Source organism: Clinocottus analis, unplaced genomic scaffold (genome assembly GCF_023055335.1).
Source record: "Clinocottus analis isolate CAN_PGR_092001 unplaced genomic scaffold, fCliAna1.0.p SCAF_18, whole genome shotgun sequence".
Classification (NCBI taxonomy): Eukaryota; Metazoa; Chordata; class Actinopteri; order Perciformes; family Cottidae; genus Clinocottus; species Clinocottus analis.
The window spans coordinates 2,915,799-2,934,391 of record NW_027175909.1 but is presented as its reverse complement, the minus strand read 5'-3'; the positions used below and the strand labels follow the sequence as shown (position 1 = coordinate 2,934,391).

Genomic DNA, 18,593 nt, shown 5'->3' with positions numbered 1-18,593 from the left:
TGTATCTTAAGTCCAAGTCTGAAGTTTGCAGTTCTGCTGCAGTGTCACGTTTAATGTTATTGTATAAGAATTCAAGAAATACTTTGACCCCAAAATTACCATTCAAATATCAATTACTCGCCCTGTGTTACTTTGAATTGGTGAAGAACATTTTTTTCTTGCCTGACCCTTTGGTGAACGAAGAATTAATAAAACAGAAAAAAGTAAACGGCCTGCCTGAAGCGTGCCCTGCTTTATGGTGTATTGGACTCTAAATGACCATAATTCAGTAAAGTCTTCTTCAATTCTTGCTGAATTGAAGAAGACTTGAAACTAGACCTTAAACTCATGTTTACAATGTTTACTGAACTTTGAGAGAAGTAGTCATTTTCTCATGCAGCCAGAGGAGTCGCCCCCTGATGGACATTAGAGAGAATGCAGCTTTAAGACGCTTCCACATCAGCTTCACTTGGCAGTGCCGTAGGTTGCCACCTGGTTACAACAAGTTATGTTTGTTTGTGTTCACCGCTACCTTGACACCTGAGTAACCAGCAGCGTACCCTCCACCCCGAGAAAGGCCATCTTATGTTAACGAAGTAAAGCCGCCTCACATTGACCTGCTTTTGGAAGCCCGGGCTCACCTCAACGGGAGAAGAACGGTTGGGATCATCTGCATATTCTTTTGATCTCACACCGGTCTCTTGGAGCATCCGTCATTAAGGAAGTTGGCTCGACGCTCCCTCTTCCTCTAATCGCGGCTGAAGCTCCACCACGTGCCCCCTTCTCTGCTCGTGCCCTTCGCTCCGTCGCATCCCCTTCAAAATCCTCTACCTTGCTGCCGCCCTTCGCTTCAAAGCCGCCCTAAGTTGGGTTGAAAGCCAAAACCGCTCCTGTCTGTCCTTCACCGCTAAGCTGACGTGTTTGTGTCTGCGCTGTGTTGCCCTTGGGGTGGGTTACCTCCACCTCCACCCCCACAATCCCCCCCCGCCCCTCCATCTCATCTCTTCTCCTCCCTCACCTTGCTGTTTATCCGTCTCTGGGCTCGTCACGTCCCTGAACCGGCTCTAATTAGCATCCCACACAACACTGTTTATTTACTCAGGTACCGACAGGAGGGGAGGGAGGTGAGAATGAAAGGGAGTCGGGAAAGAGGCAGAGAAAGCCTGGAAGAGAGAGAGGAGAGAGCGTGAGCGAGAGGGCTGGGAACAGGAAGAGAGGGAGAAATGATTCAGAGAATCAAAGAGCTATGAGACTCTCTCTCATCGTGGATGCAGAGGGTAATGATAGTTAGAAAGACATGATGCAGAAAGTCGAGAAAGTGGGAGACAGAGAACTTTCCCGCCTCTCTACGCCTCCTCTCTGCATCTCAGATGAAACGCTAGAAAAGGCAGAGTGCCTAAAATTAGCAAGCTGGCAGCTTCCTTCCTTCCAGGGCCCCCATTAAAGTTCTCCCATCGCGTTGAGTGATCATTAAGGTGGGCCCGGGAACGCAGGTGTTATCTTAGCGTCCCGGTCAAGGGTTGCAATGGCATCGCTCCTTGCTTGGCGAGGCCAGCACGGCGGAAAAATATATATTTTGCAATCAACGTCAACGTATCAGAGAATTTTAGCGGGCAATGCATTTTGTCACTGTGTAAGCGGGACAAGAGGGCGGAGCCAGATGGGAATGGACAGGTCCTCTCTTGTGCGGGGTGTTCAACCTGTTGTGTTGGTCCTGCTGCATGATGCGTTTTTGTGTCAACTCTTCCGTCCTACTTTGTGTGTCCTTGTGCCACTTTAAGCATTGTTAACGACCACCTGAGATTCAAGCTCTCTGTATGCTTCAAATCCGCCGATATTCAGTAAAATATGCGAGCAGGACATAATGTATGCGTCTCTGATCTCTGATAATGTTACAATGTAAACAACCAATCAATCCGTGTTTAAACTGGCGGGATGAGAACAAAGGTTTCGTTCCACTCAGTTTCATTATGATGCGTTCAGGCTCTGTTTGGTGGAAATTAATATTGAGCCAAGGTAAAGTCAAACGTTGCATGTAATCTCGTAAAATATAAATTTGATGAGAAATTTGAATAAATCCAGTTGTTTGAAGGAGGTTTTCACAGCAACATGGATATTAGAGATGAATTATGACCTGTTTACACTAAACTCTAAGCAGATTATAAATATTTTTGTGCTGATCCGATCCGTGACTCTGATCCGCGATCCAGTCTGAACCGTGCGTTTGATGATCCGTTGCATCGCTAGTGAGGACCCCGACTACTTTTACACCTCCGTGACGCTGCGTGATTCCTGGATTATGTGTTTTGGAAAGTCACAGAACTTGTCGGCTTACTCCCCCACTTTCTCAACAAAAAGGGGTTCAGACTTCACTCAACAAGCTTCAGTTTGAATGAAGCGTACCCTTTAGGCCTCGTGGAGGCCTTTTGCTCTCGTCGACTTGCTTGCAGGCTACTTGCTCTCGTCATTGCGAACCTCCACAATTATGTAATCAATGCGGCTGACCTCCAATGCGGGCTGTCCCAGACAACTACCTGGCTCTGCTGCGTCGACTCCCACGCAGTCATTTCAGATTTTCTTCATTTTTCTGCTGATTTAGTGGAATTGGAGCTCGTCATGGTTATGGGTTGTTCATAGTCATATTCGTTACCTGGAGAGGTTGCAAAGAAACATATGTTCCTACAACGTTACGTTCTTTGTAAAAGAAACATGTGGAGCGAATATTAGCGCGAGCACATAGCTAACGAGTGTTAGCACCGCTAAGCTACGCTAGGTACTGAACATACACTGATTGTTTACACGTGCTGATTTAGTTTTTTTATAATAGTTTTTTTATAATGGAAATTTTTTAACATGTGTCTGCTGCCGAAAGACATAGCTCTATCTATCTATCTATCTATCTATCTATCTATCTATCTATCTATCTATCTATCTATCTATCTATCTATCTATCTATCTATCTATCTATCTATCTATGCCAATATTACCTGTGACATCATTCAGGTTCATATGAAATGTGAGCTCCTCCCATCTCCGTGTTTGACGTTAAAGGTGAAACACACACACACACACACACACATGCACATCATGTGCATGCGTGTGTGTGTTTGACACCTGTGTGTCACTGGTTGCCATGGTAAATGGGACACCTGGGTGGAGAGGCAGACTAATGAAGAAAGGGTAGCGTGGACAGTGACTTTAAACAAAACTACAAACCCCTGCCTTCTGCCTTCCCAATGAGAAAAACCAAGAGTCCATTTGATATCAAACCTCTCACGCTGAAACTCCTACGTGAAACATCCCGCCGTTTTAGATAAACGTCTGGGCGACTCTCTCGGAAAAGTCACAACATCAAAAAGCTAGATGACATTTCTTCAGAGTGCAGTTTGTGACAGTGAGGGCTTCGTCGGAGCTCTGACAACGAGACGGAGTCGCGGGGCGAGGGGCTTAGTGAAGGGTCAAGTGTGACTTGACCTTGTGCGTGCCTCCTCAAGATTTTGAAACCTTGTGGTTTGGCCGAGCTGCAACTGACTCCTTTTGTCCTCGCTGGTCTTTGTGACCAATAGTTCCAACCAGCTGGTGGTCGCAGCATTTGTATCGGGGACGTTTTGTCCAGCTGGAATGGGAACAAGGTGCTGGTGTTTCGGGTGACGCCTCTCAGACGGTGATTAATTGGTCCAAGTCCACACAAATCCGCTGGTTAAATCAGGTCATCATTGCATCCCTAGGAATGTCATTCCATGTTAAAATATGTGTGGCCACTATTTCAAAGTAAATAAAAACCACTGTTCACTTTTGCTTTTACTTTTTACACATTGTTTCACCCAACTGAGCTCAGCATGTTTTCATCTGCTGAGGCGGATGGTCCAAGGTCACCTCGCATGTCATAGATCCACCAGTTTCCCCTTTCTTCCATGTGTGTTATCTACTTCTGGGGCAATCTTAACCAGCACATCGTCATTTCCCGCCCTGTTCCTGTTGGTCACTCGACAAAAATGTACTCTCAGCAGCAGCTTCCTGACATCAGTGACTCTGCACATTTCTGAAACCAAATCCTGGACTCTGCCAGTGTTTTTTTTCACAGACTGGAGTTCAGCAGATTAAACGGCCCTTCCTCATGAGCTGTCACACTGAATGATGGGAGAGTAAAGCAAGCAGAAAATGCTCCCTTTCTGTTTGATGGTCTAATTGTGAAAGTGGAATTTTAGCAATAATTGAGAATTGGGAATGACAAACATCAGTCACGGATGGTTGTTATTCCCAAGCCGCGTCGGTTGTCACCGTCCTGCACCGACAGCCCTCAGTCCTCCCCGCGCTCATACTTTCTTTCCTCCTCCACCTCCCTTCCCTTTTCTCCGCCACTCTTTAGTGCGGTTTGACCTATTCAGAAGGGTCCAAATGTCATGGCGAAGGGAAAGGTCAGGTAAAGGTTTAGTGTCGAGCATGGCTAACACAGTGCTGGCTGCCTGAGGTGGGAGGAGCGCGTCAACACTCAAAGACCTTGAACACGCGCTCTCGGACACACTGCTGTCACCTCCGCTCCACGTCGACGCCACTCAGCTCTGAGCCGGCAGCCATGTCATCTGTGCGCAACGTGACTGTGACACTGTGTGTGTGTGTGTGTGTGTGTGTGTGTGTGTGTGTGTGTGTGTGCGCTCATTTGGTTCATCTGCGAGCACGGTTGATTGAGGACGTTACAGTTTCCCGGGGAGGACACATGGCCTTGTTGGACACGGGGTCAAAGGCCGTTGGTTGTCAGGGTTTTACAGCATCCTGCCTTCAAAGAGGCTGTTTTTTTTGTTTTTTTCAACCGAGGGTCCAGCTTGTCTGCAGTGACCGCTGATTCTAAAATCCTTAAGCCATGGAGGGATGGGCGTTTTTGCCTTCCCTTGGTAAAATACAAAAAGTGACTCTTTTTTTATTTTTTATTCCTTTTTGATTTCAATAGAAGCAAAGCGGCCGCAGTCTCGGTTAAGCGTATTCTCCAAGAGGGACGGCAGGTTAGCGGTGGGATTTCTCTATCGATTAATCTACATCCACATGCAGGGCAGAGCAGCGGGACCCTAATTGGAATGGATTTCTCAGTTGCATTGATTTGCTCAGGTGACAGTGGATGACATATGACTGTTTGCGTGTGCGTGTTTGTGCGTGCACGTGTGTCTGCACTCGCATGCCATGAATACCATAAAATGCCGTAATGTTCTATTTTATTTTACTGTTGGTTGCGCAGTGAAAGGGTAAAAAAAAGTGTGTGTGTGTGTGTGTGTGTGTTCACCTTCTCTCCCTCTCCTTGGCCCTCACATTCAGCAGAGCTCTGGGATGAAACAAGGACCTCTGCAAACAGTGATTCCATTTTCCCCATGACCGCCTTCGCTCCAGACCCCTAGCTCCCCTGCGCACGCACAGACACACACGCACACACTCGCATAAACACACCTTAGGCTGGGGAGCAAAGATGAGCAGTTAGCATGCATGCAGGAAGAAGCAATCGAGCACAGATAACGCTTAAGTTCACTCGGGAGGAAAAAAACAAATGGAATGATCTAATTCCCTCTTGGACGGCAAGCTTCTCTGAATGTCCCTTTTTATTGTTGTATTAATAAAGGCCTGAAAAGGGCGAGAGATTTATTTATTTTTTAACAAATAGATGTTTTTTAACGACCTCTATCTCTCAGATTCAGTAATCCAACATGTTGTGTTTGTGTGTGTGTGTGTGTGTGTGAGAGGGAGATGGAGAGAGAGAGAGAGAGAGAGAGGGGGAGGGAGGGAGGGAGGGAGAGGAATGGAGGTGGTTGGTGAAACATGGCCGCTGGACATGGCTTCTCACAGCCGGCTGGCCCCGACCCCCCGTGTTCTGCCCTCTTATCTAGCCCAGATCCTGGCCTTTCATCTGGGCTAAAACCTGGGGGAGCTTGGCCTCTGCTGGGTTTTTTTTTGGCCCTTCCTCCCTCACACACACACACACACACACACACACACACACACACTCACCATTCCAGACCCCCTCCATCTCCAGGCTCTATCTTCGAGTCCCAGATGAGCATTGCTCTCACCTACAAGGGAGATAACAAACCTCTACTCTGCTCCCTGCTCTGCTTTCCTCAAAAACACTTCACATTTGATTATTTCTTCTTTTTTTTTTTTCCTTCCCAAATTCTCCACAATCTACTTCCCATACACCTTTGTGGGCGCAAACTGCAGGACCTGCAGTTGAAACGGTAGTGGGCCAGAAAGTGAGACTCTACCAAAACACTCTCTGTGCTTTTGCCTTTCACAGAGCGGACCTTTCGCCTCGCGCTGAATCGCATTACTGGCTAACAATAGGCAAGTTGTTTTGGCGGTTCGGCCCATCGGTGTGGGCAGGAGTGCCTCAGCACGTGACGCTGGTCCAGGTCTGAGGGTGTGAGCTGAAGTTGTGTGTGTGTGTGTGTGTGTGTGTGTGTGTTTCATTCCATTCCAGGTGGATGCCTGGTCCGTCCCCACACTGCCCTCCTCCTCAACCCTGACCCGTTTCCAGCATAAACAGCAGATCCTCACCTCTCACCCCTTCTGGCTTTACCTGATAATCTGTCTCTGTGGATCACACCCCCACCTTGTTTTTCTTCTCTCGCTCCCTCAGTCTCACATTCTCTCCAGAAACCAGGTTTTTGCGTCACCCTAGCCCTGACCTCTGCCCCCAGTCAGATTAGAGCGGTTGGCGTTTCAAATCCAGCGGCAGATTGAGTAGCATCTGTGACCTCCCTGCACATGTCTCCCCTCGCCCCGCTGTGTTATACCCCTCAGTACCCCGTCAGACCTCAGTAGCAGGCGGTCAGACACAGGTTTCAGGGCTTTTTCAGGCCCTGAAACAGGTTAATGGGCCGATGTCCTCTGAGGCTATGTTGCGTTTTAAATTTAATAGACTAGGTGTACTTTTTTCCCTTTTGGCCACACACAGAAACCCATACTTTAACAAGAGAAAACATGTTTTTAGAAATATGAATTTCTAGAATGTAGCACACAAGTGAGGTCGGTCCACCTTGTACTCTTTTATTATCCTGAAGATACTGTATCTCTAGATACTGTAAAACTCAATTGGAGGCTAATTCAATTTACTGGGCGTTATTTGGAAAACTGAATTTGAAATATGTTGCAGAAGGAAAAAAAATACAATGTGAACAAATACAGGTATTTACACCTAAAACCTTTGAGCAATCTGGCACACTTCAGGAGCAAAATTAAGACGCGAGACCTATAAACAATTAGTGGTGGGCCTACCTAGACTGCAGGGAATTAATGAGAAACACGAGATGAGTCATGGAGAACCGTGAGAGCTTTAGTTTAGTATCGAGCAGCAACAAAGTTTTAATTTGCAGACGTTGCACGTTCAGCGGTGCGATATACTGTAACGTCCAGCGCACACACACACACACACACACACACACACACGCAGGTCACGATCCACAAGGCCTGTCCGACCCTCAGCCAAGTCCGAGGAACTCTCTGGAAACCGCTGCAATAAAGTTGTGAGCTGAAAACATTTCAAAACTGCTGAATAATGGCACTGTCATTTTTGTGGCTTTGAAAAATACAGATGGCATAGATTATTTTAGAACTCCTTAACGCGAGGATAAAGGCCACTGCAGCCCTTTGTCTTCTTTTGAATTGTCGCTTTTTTGGGAAAACACCACTTGGAGGACTCTTGATTTAATACGAGCCTTTGCTTCGCGTCTGCATTGACCGCAGCGTCTCTGCCGTTCTCCCGTCTGAGTCTCGATCATCCGGTTCAGATGCACTGAAGGCCTGGCTCTGACGCATCTTCAGCTCTCTGTCTTTCTTTCAGACAGCTCGTCTCTTTTCCTCTCAGTCTCACAGTGAACAAGAAACCACCTCGGAAGAGCAGAGAAGGATGCTGACCTTCACTGGTACATGACAATGTACTGGTTCATGTGAATAGGGCCTTTTCATCCACCATCTCCCACGGGACTGAGCTGGAGAAGAAGTGTTTGATATGCTGATTGTGCAATGGAAGCACACACAGTCTGTATCCTCATCGCAACTGCCCCATGCTCTATCGTCATAATCATCGTCACAGAAGAGCTCACCTGTTGTATCGGCGTACTTCCTGTGGTCGACCTCAGAGAGAGCGAGGATGTGTTGAGCTGGAAGCTGCAGGGCCTCCAGGAGTCAGTGAAAGGCTTTTCTATGAAAATACCAGCTGCTGCCAGATCAGTTACAGATGCAGTCGGTCCTCGCAGCTTTTTCCTACCAAGTCTTCTCCCAATACACGTTTTTAAACCAAGCCTGACTTTGGAAACACTTTTGTAGTAAATGTTATGCTTCACAATAAGGCACTCTCGGCCTGTCATGAACCATCCTATGGAAGTACAGTTTTGAGGATTACTCGGTTGTCTTCCCTTATTATTTTCAACCATATGAGCGGAAGGGCTCGAGGAGTGGCAGTCAGCTGGTCTTCCTCTTCACCAGGCCGGACTGCGAGAAAGCAGCGACTGCGTGGATTGCCACCAAATCGGCAGAATAACTTTTTCAGAGATTCTGCAGTTAATAAGTCTGCACTTTTCAGAAATAATCAGAGTTTTATGAAAACCTAAAATCAGCCTTTGGTTAAACATCAAGCACTGTAAGTCCATCTCTGCATTCAACAATGCTCTCATTTATGCAAAAAAAATATAAAACACCCATGTGCATTAAAACATGAGTAACGGAGGCAGGATTGTGGCTTTTTGAGGAGGCTTGCGGGGAGATTTGCAGTTTTCAATGGTCCTAAACTAAGTCCATAGATTGGAATACTGAAGACATAAAAGACATTACCTGGAGACCCCATACCAGGAGACAAATATGAGTTTAACATGTTGGGAGACAATGGGGCTCAATGGAGGCAAATCATTTCCATATATTCTGGGATTGTCCTACGCTGTACACGTTTTATATTGAATTCACAAATGATTAAGCAATGTATTCAAGACTCAAATACTCCTGAATTTGGAGACTCTTGATGTGGCCCACCTTCTTTGTTATTAAATCAGAGGCAAGTAAAGATACCAACCTCTAGAGAGTGTCTAAATCTTATTTCTAACCCTTTGTCGATACATGCTCCTGGAAGTGAAGGTGAGGGAGTGAACGTTATGGCCCACGGGTTTTAATTCCTCTTTCTGTGCAAAGGCGTGTAAACATTTGGAAAATGGCTTTATGTAAACAAAAAAATATATCCAAAAGCTTTTATATAAATTCCAAAATTGCATTTTCCAAATTGACATTGGTTCAAAGTAAAAAATGTAAAGTGTCCCAATATTTTAGTTCATGTCCAAAAACCTAAAGCTTAGCTGTACTTTTGTGTTTCGTGTTTATTAGCACATGTTAGCATGCTAACATGCTAAACTAAGATATTGAACATGTCAAACAAGCCTGCTGAAGATCAGCTTGGTAACATTGTCAGTACAGTCGCATATGTCCATGTATACTTTGATTAGTCAAGGATCAGTTCAATGAAATGATTAGTAATATTGTCTGTCCACTTCCTCCCGTCTCTACTTCCTGCTACAGGCCCGTCATGGTGGCGTCTGTCCGTCTGAGCAAACACGTCTGTGTACAGACGCTTGTAGACACAACAGCGCAAGGACAGTACATGATGGAAACAATCTGTGTACATGATCAGATTAGATGTGGGATCACCTTCCTGAACACATTTACATAGTAATGAGAAAAATTGGCGGGACAAGCTTTGTGCTTTAAGTGCTTCCTCCGTTCTGCTGATGAATTCAACGTTATCTTACTGTCTAGCATCAACGGCATTGATTTTCTTACAATTTAAGCCGTCTCCAAGTTCAAACAAGACGTGCTGCTTGCGTACTATTCCTGCTTTTCCAGGTGGAATAAGACAAAGGGGCATATTAAAACAGATTTTGTTTTTGTGTGGAGTTACTTGGTGTCAGGTGACGTCTGCTGAATCATCTGTGACAAAAGGATTATAGGCCTACTGGTTCTGCTTCTCCAGCTGTTGATACGCAACTTTTTTTTCTCCCCCCTCGTGTCCAACTGTAAACTTTCACATGGTAGAATGGATCGCAAAGCGTTGCCTCTACCCCCAAACTCCCACTTTCTAGAGCCACATAAAATGCCCAGGGGAACACACATCCCACGGTTTTATTCCACTCGGTCTTCAGCCAAAGTCACAGTCAACCTGGAGTCAACTATCCACACAGAGAAGGAATATCTCCAGTTTTATGGAGTCGTAATGCGGTAGGGGTACTGTATAAATAATCTCTACGCACAGAAACACTTCCAGCTGTTAAACAATATGCCCATTGCAGAGTTTCTTTTCTTCTCAGTCTTTTTTTTAATGCATAAAGCGTATTTCTCAGACCGCTTTGAAAGTGAATACGCGGAGAGGAGGGAGGGGGGGGCGAGGCTGTTGAAAAATTCTGTTGTTGAGTATTTGCCTTTTGTGACACCTCCAGATTGTTGCACTTAATGCTGATTGTTATTACAGAGTGGAGTGCCGGTATCAAACGCTGCTCTTGGAAGTCGGGTCATAATGTGAAGTTCAGACTTCACAGGCTGTTTACAATTAGGCCCTTTGATGCATTCCTCTGTAATCTCGCTCTTCTTTTGAAATAAAGATTCAGTATTGATATAAATGAAGGAAATTGGCCTTTTTGTTTTTAAAGCCATACCTGTGGCTTTTGATTGATGGATGGAAACTGTACGGAAGATTTATATAATATAGACTTGTTTAAAACCTCACTCCTGAGGTTATAGTTTCCTCAAAGACTTCAGCAGTATTTTGTATCAACAGTCAAAATGCCGATCCACTGAGTGGAAAGGCCTCATCCCCGTTGGATAACCATGAAAAGTTATTTGTGAACAGGGGATGATAAAGTAAAGCCAGGGCTTTTTTTTGTTGCTTTTTTGCTTCTCTTTCGGGGGCAGCCTCATTGCCTCTGGCCAGGTTGTGGTGATGGTCAGTGTAGGGGGAGATGCGAGGGAAGCCCCTCTTCATCTAGTAAAGATCCTGCCGTTTGGCAGCTTTCACGCTCCACTGGCTGATCTCTCCAGGAAGTGAGGTAGGAGGGGGGGGGCAATAAGGAGCCCGCCCCGCAGAGCCCCAGCATGTACCACGGCTGCATGCTGAGCCCAAATCAAAGGGGCAGTCTGTCCTTAGCCTGGGGGAGAGAGTACGCTGTGTGTGACCAGAGAGACATGGGTAATAGGACAGCTTGTCACACTTGTGCAGATGCCTGTATTTTTGACAGTGTGTTTGCTTCTCTCCTGCTTGGGTTGCACAGTAACGATGCCATCAAAAACACTGACTCTTTTGCTGTGGGTCACATTTACAGTCGTGATCTTGGAAGCTTTAAAAAAAAAAAGACCAGAGGAAGTCATGTAGCCATCTTAATAATACCTATTAGATTAAACACATTTTAAGACTGCAATCATACAGTGTTACAATAGTGGCACTTATTATTGATGTTGAAACTTGAGATAAGAGGGTTAGGGCTAATATGGTAAGTTAAGGTTGAAAGGGCTATCTGGTATCGCTGCAAAACCTAATAAAACTGTTTCTTTTGTGCTTGTGTTTCAGTTGGTAGCCAGTGAGTCCAGCCTTTCAGATGAAGAGCCTTCAGTTTCGGAGCATCGCCCCCAAGGCCCCGGCCGTGGTGCCCTCCCCCTCCCCTGCGGTCCTGTCTTGCCAGCCTCCCTCTGCCCTCCCTGAGGCTAACACCGCCTCCAGCCCCAAGTCCATCATTGTGCCCACCCAAAACTATGCACTGATGCAAATAGCAGGTCAGGATGGCACATTCTCTCTGGTGGCACTGCCCCCTTCGGTGTCATCTCAGACACCGCAGCAACCACAGCAACACACCCAAAATAACCTCAAGTTGCCCATTCCCAGATACCAGTCAGTGAGGAGCAAGGGGATCACCGATAAGGTCAAGTCACCACCACTATCTGCAAGGGTGAAAACAGCTTCCAAGGTTGCTGTGACAGCGCTAACCATGTCAGTTGTAAGTGGGGCATCAACAGTGATGAAAAAAAAGCAAGAGTGCAAGCACACAAAGGACACCCTAGTGCCCAAAGAGGAGCCTTCAGAGCAGGTCATTCTGATTGACCCAGCCTCCTCTGACATCTCTGTCACTGCTGTGCTCCCAGACAATGCTGTCCTGTACCCGGGTTCTCAGTTAGAGCGAGCACAAGATTGCTCTGAACGAACTACTACAACAAGTCTTGTTCAGAGTCTCCAGTTCCCCCCTGCTGCTGTCAAAGGCTCCCCAGTCAAATCCCAGGAAGAAAGTAAGAATACACTGAGGTTGTGCCAATCTAAGTCAGTCGCAGCCCAGTCCCAGAGCAGTATCACTGTCCTGTCCTCGACCATCTTCAGCAAAGCAGTCCAAATTATCCCGTCTCCACCGAAAGGTAAACTGCCCATTCTGCCCTACTCTAAAATGAAAAGCACCCTTATCCCAGCTGCCAAGCTCAGCAGTTTGTCCCCAGAGAAGCAGGGTTTCTCTTGCCAGACCGGACTCAACATCCCCCTAGATCCTACATCCAAGATCCCCGAGACAGCTGACGCCTTGGGTCACAACCAGGTGCCAAAATCCACTCTGCAGCCCCAGGCCAAGACCACACTCATGCCTGTGTTGGGAACCCTCCAGAAACCACCTGGCAAGAAGAGGGGGAGGAAGAGAAAGACTATGGAAGACATCTTAGCATTTGAAGCCAGAAAGAAAAGGTCTTTGTCTTTCTTTCGTCGAAGGGTACCAGAAAAACCACCAGCAGTCGTTGCAGGCTCCAAACAAAAGGAAGTTGACATTTCAAAGAAGTACCGCAGCATCCGACCCAAGCCCATGTTGGTTATGGAGACAGTTCCCCAACTGGTGAGTTTGCCTGCCATAACCCCAGATGGCCAAGAACAGGAGCTCGTTCTTGGTCATCAGCTCCCCACCACTACCACCACCAAGGCCCTGGACTGTCCTGCCCAACCAGCCCCAGTAACCCTCCACCTGAGAGGTGCCTCCCATTCGCGAGTGTTCATCGGCAGCCGTCCGCTCCACCGCTGCCCCACCTGCAGCCGCTGTTTTCAATTCAAGCATCACCTCCAGAGCCACATGAACAGCCACACCAACAGCCGGCCCTACGTCTGCCCAGTCTGCCGCAAAGCGTACGCTCACTCTGGCAGCCTGAGCACCCACATGAAGCTTCACCACTCCGATGTACGCCCACGTCGCTCCCTGAGCTGCGAGTTCTGTGAGAAAGCGTTTGGATATGTAGGGGTTTACTTCAGCCATTTGAGAGAGGTCCACAAGGTGGTGCTGACCGTGGAGCCGTCCATCAGCCAACATGAGGATATGGAGGGGTGAGATTGTTGATTAAGCACCTACTTCATTGTGATCTTTACCCTTTTTTTATAGCTACTTTTATTTAGAGATGTCAACATGCACATTTAATGGCTAAATATAACTATATAAAGTTGTAAACAAAGTATTGTTTGTTGTTTTTCCTCACAAGGGCAAACTCCCCAAATCCATCAGAAGAGCAGGATCGCGAAGACCCTGTGGAGCTGCAGATTAAATGTGGCCGCTGCCAGGCCATCACTCCCACTTTTGCCGACATGAAGATGCACTTGCTTCATGTGCACGGTGAGGAGTCCCAGGTTCCACTTCACGATGGCCAATTGGTGCGGGTTGGCCGCGAGGCTGAGAATGAGCTCGTAAAGCACGCTGCCCACTACTGGCGACAGCTCAACGAGAAGCGCAACCTGGTCAAGTGTGGCAGCTGCGACGAGGAGTTCTTCTCTTTCTCCAAGCTTAAGAGGCACATCATGTCCCACCACCATGGTAGGGAGGGGGAGGACGGCGAGATCCTCTCGTCACCAGATAGGGGTGGAGGCCTTGGGGTCCTTGCAGCAGGTGCTGACTTTAACTGTGTGCTTTGCAGCGAGGTGTTGGACACTAAAGAGGGGGTTATGGAGCACTGGAGGAGTCGCCACCACTGTGAGCAGCCCCGCCTCCTGTGGGATGCACTGAGCTCCTTCTCCGGCCAGGAAGAGGCTGAGGCAGACGGGGAACTGGACACTCCTGCTCCAAGCCCACATTATCCAGCCTAGCCCTTATTGAGCCCTTTACAGTGACTCCTTCGCACACACACACTCAGTCCTAACAATCAGCATCACAGGGATGGAGAGTTTCTGTTGTGTTTTATCACTAGCTTCATCTCTCACCAGTTGAGGCATTTGACTTGTTAAAAAAAAAGTAAAAGTATTGAAGCCAATGGTGAGAATTGATCTTAGTGTTAGAATTCTTAAGGATTATTCTTTCAAGGTCAGAGAATTCAATTTTATAGATAATATTATTGTTCATTTTTTGTTTTTCTCAATGCACTGTTTGGTTTTTGGACAATTTGTTTGAAAGTATGTATTTAATTTCCTGTTGGATAATTGTTTTCTACTGCTTATTTAAATCTTGTCAAAGGGTTAATTTATAACCTAGCTGACACAGTAATACTGTCAAAGGGTGATTTCTCCCAAATTCTACGTCTTATGGTATTTAGCCATGCAGACAGCGTGTTAGCACTGGAGATCTCACAGATACGCAGGTCGAGTCGTTCTACCAACAACGCCTCCTGTGCTTATGCGATAGTCTATGCTGCACGTCCCAGTACAAACCCTGATAGCATCAAATAATATGTTCCTTCTATTTTTTTGCTATTATGTGACCTGATAGCAGGTCAATTTGGCTCGTCGCTTATTGCTTCACAACCTGAGAGTTGGTGCTTAGTTTTCATCGTGCAGCAGAGACCGGTTTTATATAAAACCTCACCGTTACGGTTCATGCTGAACTACTGTTAGACCGGTGAATACACCGGCGGCTCTTCGCTAACTAAAAACTGGTGTTTTTGTTTCATGCTGTGCTATTCTGAGGAAGGTTTCATCCAGTCTGAGAACTGAAGGGGTTCAACAGGTTTTGAAAGGTTTGACCAATCCAAATGTTGCAGGTGGCAGATGTTGTCCCGTCAGTTTCACAGGAGTCCTGATTTGTGTCAATAGATCTTAATGATGCCTACGTTCAAGACCCACACACTACACCACAGGCAGTTCCTGAGGTTGGCCTTACAGGGGCAATTTAAACTGATGTCATTCGGTGCCTCAGGGTCTTTCTGTACTTGTGTGCCCTTTAATTCTGGCTCAATGGGCTCCACTTTGATCCGACGTGGCATCGGTGCCAGAACGTCAGGGTGTCCAGCTTTTGTTGCCGGACATTGAGGCCTTGTGCCGGATCAATGTGGTTCTTTTGGGAGTAATCCCTTCACGTTGCGAGGTTGTGGAGACCGGCGCTCCTCTATTGGGTTGTGGTGCAGTCTGGCAGCGCAGGACCTTCAAGGGCCATTTGAGTGTGCAGCAAAGATCAAATCGCATATACTTGCTCCAGCTCAGAGAAATATCTGGCACTGCAGCGTTTTTTCCCAGTTTTGAAGGACAAGCATGTTCTCATCTGGACAGACAGCACTTCAGCAGTTTCTCATATCTCATATCAGCCCCAGGCAGTGTCACAACGTGTCCATTTTCCCCATTACCTGAACCTGAGGGCAATTCCTTTCCCAGGCGTTCACAACAGGGCAGTAGATGTGCTCTCCGGCCAAAGGGCTGCCACAGAAAGACTGGAGTCTCCACCCAGAGCTAGTGAGACTGAGCCGTTGTTTCCACTGCTTCTGAAAGCGCTTCATGAGCAGCCGTGGTGCCTCCTTCTTTCTCATCTAGAGTGACACACACGTATCTAAATCACCTCGTGCTGTGTTTGTCTGACCAGTGGAAGCCTGTCATCCCATGACCAGTCGAGGGCTCCCTCCACTGGGTTCCTCTCCGCTCATCTCTGGAAGTTTTTTCCCAAGTGATGCACAACACATGGTGAGGTACCAGAGAGCTGCTCAGTGGCCATTATTCTGCATTTCCTGCAGTCGTCGTTTGATGCTGGTAGTTTCCAAGACTTTTTCATTGGATTGTGGATGTGATTCTACGCGCTGATAGGTCGCTGGGCCTGCCTGCACCTAGTGACGTGAAGTGCCAAACTACTCTTAAGTGCGTCCACGTCTCGAAAGGGGTCTCGCAAAGACATCTGTGCAGCTGCAACCTGGCAGGCTTTGTGTAACTTGGCTCACTATTAAGTAGCATGGCTACTCATCATGCTACGTCAATGGCAATGCTGTCAACGGCTTCCTTTCCTTACTGCGGTAAAGATTCCTCGTGACCTTGCTGGTATAATTCATACGGAGCTAAAGCGCCGTCGTCTGTCGGTTAGGAAGATTGAAATGGATCGAGAGTGGGGTATGTGGTGTGAGGGAACGGGTTCCTCGATGGCATCAGGGTTTTGCATTGGGCCGTACACCCTACGTCATCTGATGGTCGCAGTGGACTTTGTTGGTATGACAGCTTGACCTGACCATATGCGAGTCTGACCGTGATCCAGAACTCCTAGAACTGTAGTTACATTCATAAATCTCATTTTATGAGCACCGGTTTTTTGAGATCTGGGCTGAGATTTCTGCCTCCACCTCAATAATAAAATGTTAAAATGTTAATGACAACATCTTATTGTGGAAACGGTATCCCTGTCGCTGTGGATTATCCACAGGAAATATTTTTTGTATAATACTGTGAGCACCACAAACTAAATTCCACTTTTATTGGGCCCGAGGCAGAAATCTCAAAGATCTTCTTTAGCTCAACTGAAACTACCAAATTGTCCACGGCAAGATGGCACGCGGGGAAAGTGAGCACATGTTCGTTCTTTTTATTTGTGTGGACTGACCCTTTTTAAAATACTGAGAAATGTCAATCTCATAACAAGGGCAAACTGTCTACTGGCACACTGACTGACAATTAACCTATTGGCTTTGGATTCTTACGGTTTGAAACTATTCAGCATGTGTACACAATCCTTTTATGTAACATTGCTCCTGTTACAGAAGATCAATATTTCAGTTATGACTTGAACTTTCACAGTCCGATTTAAGGGCAGTATTGGGGTCCTCCGGCAGCCCGGACCCATGAAGGAACACTTTCCTAACCAGCACCCAAGTGACATCCTCGTGGCCTTCTGAAAAACATCTGTGTTCATGCGTAGCGTGGCTTACCGTCAGTGTGGTCCTCTGCAGGCCGAGTACTCTTTGACTTGTTGATTAATGCCTATTTGTGTATTCTGTGATATGCCAAGGGTCTATTCACACTAGTGATTGTAGAAGTGAGTTTTGCATTAAGCTTTTTAACCACTGACAGAATACTTTTTGTTGACTTAGTCAATACGCAAAGGAAACCATCGAATTGCCTACCTGTTGTTGCCAGCTTATGTATGCACCTGTGGAATTGTGTGCACCCAGACTCTATTATTAGAGTAAATATAAACTGTTGTCAAGTCCAGAAAATATGCTATTTTATACTCTAGATTAATACAGGGGTCTTTTAGTATATTTATGTTTGTTGTTGGTCCTTAAAGAGCCGGCACTGAGACTTTTATTTGCTTCTTCTAAGTTGGGGGATGCTTAATGTCTTGTTTCCTGATAGGAGGCCATTACTACATGGCAAGTATCTCTAACATGTGTCTGTGTTTATCTTTCATATGAAGAAAAAAAAGAACATCACAGGGTCAAGTGAATGTACCTGAATGTTTTTAAAACCCTACCAAAAGTATATATATGCTATATAGACTTATTCCATAGATAGAATACATAGATATATTGAAAAAAATACATATATATATATATATATTTACATAGAGTAACTAGTGAATCAGCTGCTGTGTTCTGTCAAACAAGAGATACATTTATCATTGCCAACACTGGCAACAAAAGCCATGTAGAGCTGTCCTTATGTGTCTGACACAAAGCGTAGGACTGTGAATGAAGGGCAAAGCACTGATGTGTACGCGTCGCACTGAGTGGGTCGTCTCCCGTACAGCCTACTGCTGTCCGGTGAAGGCCATGTTTGAGTGTTCATCAGTGAACTGTCCTTTGTTTTCAAGCCTTCACCACAAACCAGGAAGTGACAGGATTAAGCGTCAGACTCTTTCTTCTCCTCAGTTAGATGAGCAACATACATGACTGTCACTGTTAGCACAAGTCGGAAAGTGAAAAATCCCACATTAGGTGATGTGATGTGTTTGACTCACTTAACGTTGATTGTGTCCAAAAAAGAAAGGAAAAAAAGACTGAAAGTGTTTGTGTTTGTGACTGTTTGTGTACCTGAAGAACCTGATGTTTATGAGAATAAATATATGCTTTGTTGAGGACATTGTGTGTGCTGTGTTTCGACCTCACCTGGACTATCGAGGCATGTTTCCAGGTGGTCGTCCGTCTGGTGCCTTCTTGTAATGAAATATCTCATTTACACAAAGTGAGAATTTCTTCAAATTTGCCACAAATGTCGACTTGAACTTCAGGATGAGCTGGATAGATTTTGATGGTCAAAGGTCAAGGTCGCACAGTTGATCTAAAGCCTCAATCACACTAAGACACAACGATAGAAATGTCGCCTACAAATCGTAGTTTTCCTGCATTTTGTGTCCATTTTCACCACAAATAAGTTTTTGGATTTTCTCAACGTCTCTGCAGAGTTGCACTGCTTG

General features: G+C 46.2%; 1 protein-coding gene across 3 annotated transcripts in view; it reads left to right on the top strand.

Moving 5' to 3' along the window:
* The window catches only part of znf438 (zinc finger protein 438), a 43,688-nt gene extending 25,431 nt beyond the window's left edge, over positions 1-18,257 (top strand). For 2 of the 3 annotated variants that reach the window (XM_068581993.1, XM_068581994.1), the window contains exons 3-4: positions 11,561-13,333; positions 13,486-18,257. In XM_068581993.1, the coding sequence (XP_068438094.1) occupies positions 11,589-13,333; positions 13,486-14,083 (2,343 nt within the window). In that variant the 5' untranslated portion in view covers positions 11,561-11,588 and the 3' untranslated portion in view covers positions 14,084-18,257. Of the gene's footprint in view, positions 1-11,560; positions 13,334-13,485 lie in introns of those variants that run through there. The other variant, XM_068581995.1, reaches the window with a different exon arrangement.
* Positions 18,258-18,593: the final 336 nt, after the last annotated feature.